Source organism: Lutra lutra, chromosome 18 (genome assembly GCF_902655055.1).
Source record: "Lutra lutra chromosome 18, mLutLut1.2, whole genome shotgun sequence".
Taxonomy (NCBI): Eukaryota; Metazoa; Chordata; class Mammalia; order Carnivora; family Mustelidae; genus Lutra; species Lutra lutra.
Window position 1 is genome coordinate 39,280,963 of NC_062295.1, and position 13,152 is coordinate 39,294,114.

At 62.2% G+C, this 13,152-nt stretch overlaps 1 protein-coding gene across 2 annotated transcripts in view; it reads left to right on the forward strand.

The window, feature by feature from the left end:
• INTS1 (integrator complex subunit 1) overlaps positions 1 to 3,478 on the forward strand; it is a 29,024-nt gene extending 25,546 nt beyond the window's left edge. For both annotated transcript variants that reach the window (XM_047714635.1, XM_047714636.1), the window contains exons 41-47: positions 228 to 355; positions 620 to 732; positions 1,163 to 1,276; positions 2,301 to 2,371; positions 2,679 to 2,770; positions 2,901 to 3,010; positions 3,159 to 3,478. In XM_047714635.1, the coding sequence (XP_047570591.1) occupies positions 228 to 355; positions 620 to 732; positions 1,163 to 1,276; positions 2,301 to 2,371; positions 2,679 to 2,770; positions 2,901 to 3,010; positions 3,159 to 3,274 (744 nt within the window). In that variant the 3' untranslated portion in view covers positions 3,275 to 3,478. The remainder of the gene's footprint in view (positions 1 to 227; positions 356 to 619; positions 733 to 1,162; positions 1,277 to 2,300; positions 2,372 to 2,678; positions 2,771 to 2,900; positions 3,011 to 3,158) is intronic.
• Positions 3,479 to 13,152: the final 9,674 nt, after the last annotated feature.

A 13,152-nucleotide genomic window follows, 5' to 3' on the forward strand; every position in this document is an offset into this window, starting at 1 on the left:
GAGGGCCGACCAGGAGCCATGGTCGTGCTCAGTGCTGCCTTCTCTGTGGCCGGCTGCTGTCGGTGCCCGTTAGACACCTGTCTGGCTGCACCGGTGGCTCGCAAACGGCAAGGCCATCTTCAGCACAGGCATTGCTGGCATCCATGGTCCGTCCTGAGACCTCCTGGGCAAGTGCGGGGGCAGGGCGGGGGTGCTCCGGCTGTGAACACAAGGCTGTTGCTTTGCAGAGCTACAGGAAGTCTTCCCGCCACCTGGCGCCCTTCATCCACAAGTTCGTGCACTTCACCCACAAGTACGTGACCTGCAATGCCCCAGCGGCCGTGGCCTTCCTGCAGAAACACGCGGACGCACTGCAGTGAGTGTGTGTGCGCGTCCGGCCTGGCCTGCTCGGGCACTCGGGCTCCGTCTGGCAAGGGTCCCACTGCCGGGCTGCAGGGGTGAGGGCCTCCCGAGCCACGGGGTCAGGGGGCCTGCAGTGCCAGAGCCCAGGGTGGTGGGGGCTGGGGCCACGCAGCTCTGAACCCGCTTCCCAAAGCTCTGGCCTCCCACGCCCGCCCTCCTCCCCGCCCTGTCTGCCGTCTGTGGCGTCTTCCTCACAGAGCACCTGTGCTCTCCCCAGCGACCTGTCCTTCGACAGCAGTGACCTGGTGATGCTCAAGTCCCTCCTTGCAGGGCTGAGCCTTCCCAGCAGAGATGGCAGAGCCGACCGGGGCCTGGATGAGGAGGGTGAGGGTGAGTAGGGCCCATGGGGGTTCTGCAGGCCTGGCAGCCCTCGGGACCATCCGGTGTCTGTGGGCATGCCTGGGCCTCAGCTGGGCCATCGCTGCGCCTGCCGTGAGGTCGCGCTCCATGCGGTGGCTGAGAGGCTTGGGGGGCAGGTCCCATTGGGCTCACAGTTCCCACACCCTTATTGGGCGCCCACTGTGTCTTGGGCGTTGTGCTCAGTCCTGGGGCAGTGGCCGTATCTTCTGGGCTTGTGTGGGACCCCAGGGGCTGCTTGGCAAGGACAGCCCTTGCTTATAGGCGGGTTCTGGAGTTTGGGTGTTGAGTGCTGGCAGGCCATTCCCCCGGGCGGACCTCCCTGCAGGCCCTGGCCGGACTGTGCTCCCGGAGTGGGCTGTCTCTACCTCTGGCCTGACGGCATTGACTTCCTGGCTTCCAGATGAGAGCTCGGCCGGCTCCCTGCCCCTGGTCAGCGTCTCCCTGTTCACCCCCCTGACAGCGGCAGAGATGGCCCCCTACATGAAGAGGCTTTCCCGGGGCCAGACTGTTGAGGGTGAGTTTGGGAGCCGGGCTCCCGCAGGCCAGGTCGGCCCCTGGTGGGTGGAGGGCTCCCATCGGAGTTCTGTGGTGCCGTGGCTCTCCAGAAGATAGCAGGGTCCCTGCCAGGCTTCAGGAGGAGCAGGGCTGTCTCCTCACGGTCAGGGGCCAGAGAGGGCCTATAGGGAAGACGCAGGGGCTCGAGGCAAGGACAGACAGCTTGGCTGGTGGTCTGACGGGGCAGCAGTCTGCAGACGGCAGGAGATCAGGGACTCCCGGGGCTGAGGGGGACCTGCAGAAGGGAGGCCTGACTGCAGCTGGTAGGGGGAGGGCCAGCCGTGTGCAGGGGAGGGGAGCAGAGGGCAGGGCAGCTGCACAAATTTGGGCTGTTGGGTATACCGTGGTGCTGGCGACCCCCAGAAATGGCCGTGCATCTGGGGGTCGGTGTCCCTGTGCAGAAAGGATCTCTGGGAGCTGGGTGCTACCTCGCAGTGGGAGTGGCTCTGGGCAGCCAGGGACAGGCAGCTGGGCAGGGGGTTCCAGCACAGACCACTGGGTGCCTCAGACCTGCCAGACAAGGGTTTGGGGAGCCTGTACCTCCAAAACCCTCCCAGTCAACCAGCACCTACACTTTGGGGTCGCTGGCCTGGTGGGACTGGGAAGCTAGCCTAAGTCCTGGTGCTTTTTATCTGGAGACACTGGGGACTCCTGGGCTTATCCAGCACTCAGGTGGCATGGAAGGTTCTGGAGGTCCTGGCACCAGCGTTCTGAGGGGCCGTACTGCAGCCGGAACACAGGGTCCCTCTGCTGGAACCTCTGCTGAGGCTGGACCAGGGACTGGCCAGAGTCCCTATGGAGCCTCCACTCTGCCCCTGCCTGACAGGCGGGGTGAGGGCCAGCATGGCCTGGGGTCCTGCCACACCGTAGGCTCTGGTCCCAGGGCCTGCCCCCTCCTGCCTCTGGGCTGCGTGGGGACACAGGTCCGGCCTTGAGTCCAGCAGCCACGACGTGGCCCTCACGTGCCTCTCTGGCTGTCTCAGATGTGCTGGAAGTTCTGAGCGACATAGACGAGATGTCTCGGCGGAGACCGGAGATCCTGGGTTTTTTCTCGGTGAGTGAGCTGGGGGCCAGGGGAGCCCATCAGCCTTCTGGTTAGGAAGCGTGCCAGGCCGGGGGATGGGGTACCACACGTCTGAACCTGGCCTTGCCCCAGGAGCTCACAGTTGAGGCGGGAGCCCACCCCTGGCCTGGGCTGGAGCCTGCAGACTACCAGTGCTTCCCACCCTGTGTCCTGAGGCCATAGCGGTGGGGGTGGGGGCATGGGGAGCACGGTCTGTGGTTGCTGTCGGCAGCCTGAGGGCTGAGTGGCTGAGCTCCTGCCAGGAGGGGAACCCCAGTAACACCCCCACCCCCCGCAGACCAACCTGCAGCGGCTGATGAGCTCTGCGGAGGAGCCCTGCCGCAACCTGGCCTTCGGCCTGGCCCTGCGCTCCATCCAGAACAACCCCAGGTAAGCCCAGCATCCCCAGCACCCCGGACCCCAGCCCTGTCTGGGCCCCCTCAGCTCAGGTCCTGGCCGAGGCTCTCCAGGGCGATCTCGGGTGCGGGAGAGGTGCCTGCCTGAGTGTGCGCCTTCTCAGCTTTGCAGCAGACTTCTTGCCCACGTTCATGTGCTGCCTGGGCAGCCGGGACTTCGAGGTGGTGCAGACGGCCCTCAGGAACCTGCCCGAGTACACCCTCCTCTGCCAAGGTGAGCCCGGCCTGGCCCACCCAGGGCGCCTAGTGCCCCCAAGGCCTTTGCTCCCCGACGCCTGGCTCTCAGGGGGGCCCAGACGCCCTGCTTCCAAGAGCCACAAGCTCATCGGGGCCAGACGTGTCCTGTCCTGTCTCCCACACAGAGCACGCGGCAGTATTGTTGCATCGGGCCTTCCTGGTGGGCATGTATGGGCAGATGGACACCAGCGTCCAGATCTCCGAGGCCCTGAGGATCCTGCACATGGAGGCGGTGATGTGAGCCGGCGTGGCAGTCTGACCGCACGCCGCCCCTGCATGCCTCCGCCAGCCGCCTGCCGGTCTCCTCTAGGGCGGGGAGAACATCGAGCCACTGCAACAGCGTCCATGGCCTGTGGCTCCATGCCTGCGGTGACAGGAACAGATGCTGATGTCCTGGCGAACCACAGCAAGGGGTTGGTCTGAAATGAAACATTGTGAATTCTCCAAGTGCTAGTTGCCTGTGTTCACCTCCCTCGAGTCGTCTGGGGGTTGAGCGGGGCCCAAGATGGGGAGCTCACTCCCTCTGGTCCCTTCTCTGCACCCGCTCTCGGGCAGTCAGGAGAAGGAGGTGTCAGCTCCTGGGCGCTTGGGTTGGGCGGGGCTTGCTGGTGGCACCTGTGGACCTGACTCCCGTCTCGCCCCAGAAGGGGTCACAGGCCAGGACCCTTGGCCGTGGGCACCTGTACAGAAGCCAGTTAAACCACCCCCGAGCACTGGCTGGGGTCCCTGGATGATCCCATTCACGAGAGGAGTGGGGGGGGAAGCCCTGAAGGATCATGGGGGTGCGAGTGTCCCCCAGTCAAGCTGCAGGTGCTGGCGTGGGGGCCCTGCCCCAGAACTTGACCTGGAGGCATCGGGGGTGGGCCAGTGCCCCATGAAGTCAGCCCCTCACATGAAGCCCCAGTCCCTGGCTGCATTAGCATCTCACCAGTTTGGCGTGGGACAGGGGAGCCCCCGCACCCTGGCAGGTTCCCAGCAGCATCCATGTCGCCCCCACGTTACCCTCCTACCGGCTAGTGGCTGCACCCCCCCCACCCCCACAGGTCTTCTCCTGCTCCTGCTCAGCGGGGCCACCAGGGGGTGCTGTGGCTGAACTGGCCCCAGAGCTGCTGGGCCTTGGTGGGTAGGCAGGACGGTCCGGGCTGAACCTCGGCCTCAGGGGAAGGACTGGCCCTCAAGCGTGGTGAGAGCTGGCATGTGCCCAGCTGCTCCGTGCTCCTTGCCCCTTGCTCCACGGGCCCCTGCACCCTGGCCTGGCCTCAGCACAGGGACGGCTGCTGTGCCCCTCCCTGTGTGCAGCCGGCTGGTGCCGTGTTCCTTCTTCCGAGCCCCTTCCCAGGTACCCTTGCTTGCTGGTCCCGAGCTCTCCACAGGTCAGCCCCCACGCCCCTGACCCCATGACGGCCCCCCAGGTCCAGATCCTGTCGCTTCTCACATGCTGTCCCCATCCCTCGTGGCTCACAGTGCCTCGTCCGGGGCATGTGACCCTGGCCTGACCCACCCCTCAACTACAGCCCAGAGACCCTGAGAAGGGTGGGCTCTGAGGGGCTGCTAAGCCCGGCTGCTGGGATCGCATCACAGACGCAGTGCCCCAGAGTGGCACCTCCTCACCGAGGGGGCCCCAGGATTTCCAGTAGGTGGGTGGCGGGCGGCCTGCCAGCTGGCGCACAGAGCCTCTATCACTGGCGTGTGGGAAGGGTCCCAGCAGGCAGGGAGGCAGCTCACCCATCTCTGGGCCTAAGGCCGAGGTCCAGGGGAGCTCAGGGCCAGATGCAGCCTAGGCCCCTGCCCACCTTGGCCTGGCCAGCCCTGCTACTCCCCTCACTGCGTGACAGCTGCCTGACAGAGAAGGGCGACAGGCAGGGGCTCAGCTCTGCCGTGGGGAATGTGGGAGCCCCAGTGGCCCCAAGATGCCGCCTGCCCCCATCAGCGCGGGGAAGACCAAGGCATCCTGGCATGGGGGTAGGTGGGCAGGCCGCTCGCTGCGGCATTGGCCGTGGTGGTAGGAGTGGCGGTCGCCCACGGGCCCGCAAGGAGCCGGGCACAAGGGTGAGACACGCAGAGGGACGGTGGGGCTCGACGCAGGTGTGCAGGCTCTGGCTGTTGCTGGCAGAGCGCTCCTGAGACGCTGGCTGTTACCTCGCTGCGGGCGGTCCGGCCGGACGTCCGCTCCTGGTCACCGGCAGTCCCGGCGCTGCAGTCCAGGCGCGAGGTGCAGGGCGGGTCAATAGGCTCTGGGTCTCTGGCCAGGACTTGGATGGCTGAGATGCGAGTGCTGGGGGCTGTGGGGCCAAAGTCTGTGCTCCGGACCACCACCAGCGCCACTCCTCATGTGGGGAGATGGGCAGAGATCCCAGCCACCCGGGTGCACAGGCCGGGCCAAGTGTGGGCGAAGGGGCCCGGCAGGGGTGTGCACGCCCCCAGGTTCCAGCTTTGTGGGCGAGGGAGTGCACAGGAGTGAGGGTGTTGGAGGCCAGCTGAGCCCCCCACTTGGGGTCATCTCACCTCCCAGAGGGTCGTGAACTGCCCTGCCCACTCGGCCCCTGGCCTGAGCGTGGGGTCTTTGCCCCCACAGGCTTAGCAGGTACCTGGAGCTCAGTCCAGTCAGGACCTTCCGGGTCCTGATCATCTTCTCACCAGGTCAGCACCCTGGGCTCAGTGCTGTCGTGATGCCCGTCGCTCCACGGCAGGCTAGAGGTGGGGTCCTGGCTGTGGGGCTGCTTGTTCCTGGTGGGGCTGCCGTGCCGAGCAGCCAAGAGAGAGGAGGAGGTCCGGTCTGGGAGGCTTGGCTCCAGACTCTGGGTTGGCAGCGGGGGCTGGGGGAGCCGTGGTGTGTATGCTCCTGCTCAGCCCTTACACCCGGGCTCTCCCCGGGGGCTCCCACTGGTGGGACAGGCTGTCCCGTGACCTTGGCCTCTGTCTCTCTGATCCCCAACGCCCCTCAATGGTGGCCATCCCCTTCAGAGCCCAGGGTCCCCAAGGCCCAGCTGTGGGGAGGGAACATTAACAAGACCCCCGAGGATGGGCCCCCACTCGTGGCCAGCCCCACTGCAAGGGCAGCTAGTCACTGGGCTTCCTTCAGCAGGTGGGAAGGGGTGGGGCTGGGTGAGGCGTTGCCATAGTGACTGGGCACCACTTCCCAACAGCTTCAGAATAAACACCTGGTTTCATTTTCAGTCCTGGGAAGGGGTGGACCCTGAGCGGCCTGGCGCTCTCCCCACCAGGCTCCCCAGGCCTCGTGCCTCCACATTCACCCTGGGAGGGCTGGCTGACACCCCGGTTTCACGGATGAGGGCAGCGAGGGCTCACAGGGCAGATCTGCTTAGGTCCTGAGTCAGGACCTTCCTCCTTGTCTCCTTAGAGCAACCGAGGACTGACCCATTTAGGCCCAGCCAGGCTGAGGCAGGGTTATTTCAGGTGTCGAAAGGGAGAGTGTGGCTCGAGGCCTCCCAGGACTGGAAGGACTTTGGAAGGACTGTCCAGTTCCCTTACCCCAGAGCCCACTCACCTGTCCAGACCCCAGTGCCAGTGCCCGGCCCAGCTTGGCCCCCAGGGGACCAATAAGGCCTACGCCTGGGGAGTCAGGAAGAGTTCTTCACGAAAGGTAGACTGCCAAGTGGGTCTTGAAGGATGAATAGGAGTTTTCAGGCGAGGACTCCACCTATCAGCCTACAGTTGGAGCCGCCGGGCTCTGGTCTCTCTTTGGGTGTGAGTGGTGAGCTCACCGTGCTGGTTCTCTGCCTGTGCCCTCCTGGCCTGTGGGGGATGGTGGGGCTGAGTGGGGAACAAGAGGCCGGGCCTACACGTAGTGGGCCTGGGTGGTCACTTGTCTGGCAAGTGGTCTGGTCCTGCTGTTCCCAATGGGGAGAGGAGGCTTCGTGGGGAGGTCACACAGCCACAGGCAGAGAGGATCTGGGTGAGCATGGGACCTAAGCTGCAGGGCCCAGGGTCCCTGTGACCATATGAGGGCTGACCTCCATCGAGCTGCACACCCAGCCTGCTGCCCCTGACCTCAGCCTCCCTGGAGGCCTCCCGAGGATGCAGAGTTGGAGCTGGGGTACCATGGAGGGGCAGCTGGGTCCCAAAGTCTCCTCAGACCCTCTCCTCCTTGGTCAGCATTACAACCCGCATCCCAGGAGCCCATGGGCCAGACTTGCAGCCCCGAGAGCCTTTGGGATGGCAAAGCATGTGACTGCAGGAGCCAAGGGGCCGCCTGGTCAGAGGCCAGTGGGAGGGGTGTCCCCCAACCCTAAATTTCCAAGTTCTTCAGTCCTGCTCTCATAAGGCCAGGGCAGCCTCGCCTGACCTCTCATCCCCAGCCCTGGGGCTGCCCCCAGCTCTCACACCAGCCCAGCTGTGGCTCGGGCACCTCCTTCTCCTCCTAGAGCCTGCGTCCACATCTGTGAAATGGGCCTGAAGCCAAGGCTCAGGGTGGCCATGAGCGGCGTCTGACAGGAAGTGCTCAGTAAATGACCTGCTCTGTGAACAGAGACATGCAGTGAGCCGCCCAAGGACACACAGCCATGAGAAGCAGGGCCGGGCTTCCGTGGGCCCTGGGCCTGCCGCCTGGCCACCCCCACCAGCCCTTGCACGCTCTGTTTACCAGGGGCTGGGCAGGCCAGGCCTCATTACAAGGGGCTCCTATAAACGGCGTGAGGAGGATTAATAATGTATTTATAACACATCGTCGCGGTAGCCGAAAATGATCTATAAATGTGCGGTAAATGTTTTATAATGTTTTTGTAACCCGTTATAAATGATAAATGGCAGACTATGGATGCTGGATCAAATATTTATAACGCATTGTGTGCGACGTTGGGCTGCTACCGTTCAGGAAAGCCATTAATAATAAAGTGGATAGAAATGGAGAAGTTACCGACATGCCCAGCAAAGCCATTTATAATGAAATGTAAAATTTGGCTGTCAGAAGCAACCCACAAGCCCTCGCCGAAGCACTGGCCAGGCTCTCCCGGAGCCCAGGAAAGGAGCGGGGTCCTGAATTATTTGTGAGGTGTTCCGACGCAAATGTGTACCACCCATAGCACGCCATATAAATATGCTATTAATATACCCCAGGCGGCATGCATTATTCATTGGGCCTAATTAATTAATGGGTGGCCCCTGAAAATGGGGTGTCACAGCTTCCAGCTCCCTCCCCTGCCCAGGCCGCAGGCACGGCATTGGTGTCCCCTGCAATCTGGGTGAAGCTGCGGCCGACCTGACTGTGGCCTTGGGAACTGGGGGACATCCCTGAGGTTCTGCAGTGAGGCCAGCGTGACCCCCCAAATGTCCTTCCTGTGCAGGCCACGCACAAGCGGGCTGTGGTCCACTCCGGGGGCACTCTGCCCAGCTTGCCCCGCCAAGTGTCCATCTCCTACAACCATGACTGCTGTGGCCCGTGGCCCCGGGCAGGAAACCATATCTCCAGCCATCACCCGTGGTGCCATCGTCCCTAAACGCCCGAGGATGAGAGGCCGTGTCTTACCAGGAAGATGAGGAAGCCCCAGAAGTGGGGAGCCTTTCACAAGGTCCCAGGGCAAACTGGTGTCTGAGCAAGAGCGCCAACTTGGCCCACACATCTGATACCAAGCCATATCTTCGGAGGGAGCCAAGGCCCCCACTTCTGTTCTGTGGAGTTCTGTGGGCACCCCTGTGCAGTGTGGCTGCTCCCATGGACATCCTGGTGTACCGTGGGACATAAAGGCTCTGAGAAGCCCTGCAGAGAAAGCTGCAGGGCCAGGACACCTCCCTTTGATCTCAAGCCCCCTTTGGTCCCCCCAGCCTTTGCTTCTCTCCTGGTTTCTCCTCTCTGCCTCAGAGGCTTAAAGTGCTGCTGTTCCCGCTTGGCCCATCAGTCCTGGGTCAAATTAGTTACTTGGGGTGGAATCCAGTTGACAAGTCTGCGGGTCCCACCCCACCACTGGGACTCTTCCTTGGGCCCAGTGGCCAATGCCTCCTCCAGAAACCAAACTGACATACCAGCTGCGGTTAGCTTTTGGATGGAGATTAAGAATGCCTCTGTCGGGGCGCCTGGGTGGCTCAGTGGGTTGAGCCGCTGCCTTCGGCTCAGGTCACGGTCCCGGGTCCTGGGTTCGAGCCCCATATCGGGCTTTCTGCTCAGCAGGGAGCCTGCTTCCTCCTCTCTCTCTGCCTGCCTCTCTGCTTACTTGTGATTTCTTTCTGTCAAATAAATAAAATCTTTAAAAAAAAAAAAAAAGAATGCCTCTGTCCCTGTCCCTCCTCTTCCTCCCAGAATAGGCCCCATCATCACTAAGAGGGGCAGAATGTTCTGGAAGCAGGAGGTAGGGGAACTGATGCTGTCTGGCCTGGAAGTCCTGCCCCCAACACCAGGGTGACCACGCAGGCAGGACGCCAGGACACCGGCCTGTGCTGATCCAGGCTCCTCAGGTCCTCGCCCGACACTGGGACTGGGGCTTCTCCAGGCTGGGTCCTCCCTGATAGTCAGGTAGTCCCTTCTCTTCTTGGGACCTCAGTTTCTTGGGCTATAGGAAAGGGATGATCAACCCACTTATTCTTCTTTCTTTCTTTCTTTCTTTTCTTTTTTTTTTTTTTTTGCTTAAAAGCAGGGCTTGAACTCAACCCTAAGATCAAGACCTGAGTTGAGGAGCACTTAAAGATAAAAATCTTTAAAAAGAAAAAAAAAAAAAAAGACCTTTAACCACCTGAGCCACCCAGGTGCCCTGATCAACCCACTTTTAAAGGATGGCTGTGTTAAAAGGGGAAATGGGTGTGAAACTGACAGACTGGAGTAGGGGGCCTGGTGGCCCTGCCCCCTTCTCCCCAGTTCCTCTGTGGGAGCTGCCCTCACCTTCTGTATTCCTTGGACCCATCATTCCTGCCTCAGGGCCTTTGCACACACCCTTCCTTCTGCCTGGGAAAGTGTTCCCTGCCCTCTATCTGTGGATCCTTCAGGTCTCAGTTCCCGTGCTCCCTCATCAGGGATACCTCCTTGCCACCTTCTGAACCAAGGGTCCTTCTTCTACCATTGAGTGAGTGGCACCCTGTGTGCCCTTGGGGTGCCATGCCAGGGGCACTTTTTTTTTTTTTTACGATTTTATTTATTTGACAGAGATCACAAGTAGGCAGAGAGGCAGGCAGCGAGAGAGGAAGGGAAGCAGGCTCCCTGCTGAGCAGAGACATGGGGCTCAATCCCAGGACCCTGGGATCATGACCTGAGCCGAAGGCAGAGGCTCTAACCCACTGAGCCACCCAGGCGCCCCGCTAGGGGCACTTTTACCTTTGCTTGTGAATGTGTCATGGGAGGGGAAAGCCAGCTGGCTGTGCCAGCAAAATGCCCCCAACTGAGCCCAGTGTGTGTCCATGTCTCACTTGCCCAGAGGCCCACATAGCCGTCTCTGGTCAGTGAGGCCTCAGCCTTCACCTGCGTGTCCTGTGCACCTGGCCGGCAAACCAGGCAAGATGGGGAGTCGAGTCTGCAGGTGTGCCTATCCCCTCTGTTAGCCAGAACTCAGCCCCGCGGCCCCACTGTCCTGCAGGAGATGCTAGAAGATTGAGCCCAGCAGAGGAAAGCGTGAATGCGGAGGTCCAGAGGCAGGACAGTGAGCTTGGGGCGGGGGCAGAGCGCAGCCATGGGAAGAGAGGCGGAGAGGCCCCGTCAGGAAAGAGGGGAGGATGGCCACTCTGATGGCTAGAGGGACATGTCCTTCCAGGAGAGCTGAGGAGACTTTGAGCATGCTCTCACTCCCACTGTTCCAGAGTTTGGGTCGAGAATACACCGTAGGTAGCAAAGCTGATGCAGAGGCAGGGTCAGAAGTTTCCAGTGGGAATCCAAGCTCATACCAGGTGGTGGCGGTGGAGGGGGTGGCCATAGTTGGTTTTCTGCTGGACTGCATTTGGGCATGGAGAAGACAAGAAGGAGCCATTAACCACTGTGTGGCCAGCTGTGGGTAGGGCCTGGTTGGGGTCCTGGAGGAGGGACTGAGTTCAGGGGATCAGCAGGGAAGAGGCTCTGAGGCCAGAAGGGGAGGGTGACGCCAGGGAGGGCAGGCGTGATAAGGACCAGGAGACATGACGGGGCCTGAACTTTATTCGGAGTGCTGCAGAGGCCAAGCAGGAAACTGCTTGTCCAGTTGGCTTTCTAGAAATCTCCCTTGGCTGCTGGGGGAGGAGTGGGCTATGGTGGCTGGAGGGGGCAGTAGGGAGAATTGGGTGGACTTGGGGTGCCCTGGCTTGGAGGTCCTAGAAGGGAGCAGGGCCAATGGAAGGACATGACATGCTTATGGAGACCCCACCACAAATGCTACTCTCTAAGTCACTGTCCCTAGAGGAAGCTGCGTGTGACCAGCAGGGGCAAGAATGTAGCTTAAACCCCTGGGACCAGAGCTCCAGACATTCCCCACTCTTCCTTCTGAGGGAGGTGGGCCTCCAGCCCTGTGTGTCTCTTGTGAGTCCCTGTGTTCGCCCCCTGCTCTCCCCCCAGGCCTCTCCCTCCCTCCCTGGCTTTTCCAGTTCTCCTAACTGCTGCCCTGGGGGGCAGGAAAACCTAGTTGGTTCCTCGTTCCAGGACCAGCTACCAGCCTGGCTAAACTGGCATGACACTGTCCTTTGTCCTCCTACTGGGAAACCCCCAGCAGGTCAGGGCAGTGGTCATTGTCAGCCTTGATCCCAGGTCTGGGGGCTCCCTGTCTAGCACCCGCTTGCATGTCCCCTGTGATGGGGAGCTCACCACCCACACACAGGCCTCACTCGCATTGCTGGGCAGCTGGATGTCTACCCGTCAGGGCCCAGCTGCGGTAACGAGCTGGAATGCCATGTCCTGGCTCTGGCCTGGAAGACCATGGTTTTTGCTCCTTCAGGTGGGCACAGAGAAGCTACCCCTTAGCCCTGCCAGGGACCAATCATGGGGAAACACCTTCCTTCCTGTTGGCCTTGTCTGGACAAGCCTTGGAGCTGGGGGGCCGGGAAGGTGAGGTCATCCTCCATTTCTGGTATCAGTGTTTCTGGCTGTCCAGCGGCCTGGCCTCAGCCAGGGCTCCATGAGAATGAGGAATGAGAATGAGGATGCCGCCTGGGTAACTGGGAGTCCCACAGGAGGTGCGTCTCCCCCATGACTTCTGTCACAGATGCTCTGGGTGGAAAAGTAGGACACAACGGATCAGCATGACCTGCGAGGGTCGCAGAGCCCCGGGAACAGCCCCTTGGACAGGCCCACGGGGGAAGACTCCTGGAGGGCTTGACCTCTCCCCCACACTGGCGGGGCCACGCGAGGGCGAGGACCGTGCCGCCTTCCCAGCCTCAGCGCCCTGGGCTGTAACCCGAGATGCGAGATCACCGCCTAGCCTGGCCACCCCACCCCCCCCCCCCCCCCCCCCCCCCCCCCCCGCCAGCCAGCGTGAGCACCCCGGAGGAAAAGCCCCTGAAAGCCCAGGAACGTGAGGGGCGTTCCCGCGCTGGGGGGCTCAGGGGAGGCCTCCCTGGGGTCAAGAGTGCCCAAGGTCAAAGGCAGGCTGGGGCGCTCCAGCACTTCCTAGCCTGTTTCCCCGTCTGTAGAGCGGCTTTGTCCCTGACTTCTCCACGACAGTTGGTGGGAGGGCGTTTAAAAGAAAGTCCCAGGGGCACCTGGGTGGCTCAGTGGGTTAAAGCCGCTGCCTTCGGCTCAGGTCATGATCCCAGGATCCTGGAATCCAGCCCCGTATTGGGCTCTCTGCTCAGCAGGGAGCCTGCTTCCCCTCCTTCTCTCTCTGCCTGCCTCTCTGCCTACTTGTGATCTCTGTCTGTCAAATTAAAAAAAAAAAAAAAATCTTAAAAAAAAGAAAAGAAAAGAAAAGAAAGTCCCGAAGCAGCCCAAGAGCAGTGGAGGTCCGAGGGGCTCCGAGGGCAGGTGGGGTGGGCGTGGCTCCGGGCGGGGGCGGGCCCTGGAGGGGGCGTGGCCGGTCTAAGCTGAGCCTGGAGGGAGCGGACCCTAGGGGCCGTGGCCCTTCCCTAGAGGCGGGGCCACTCGGGGGCGGGCCCTTCAAGGGGGCGGGACCCTCTGGGGGCGGGGTTTCTCAGGGGCGGGCTCGGGCCGCACTCCCGCCGGCGGCGCGGCTGAGGCTCGCTGTCGTTGCGGGGCTCCGGCAGGGTTCTGGCAGGGTTCCG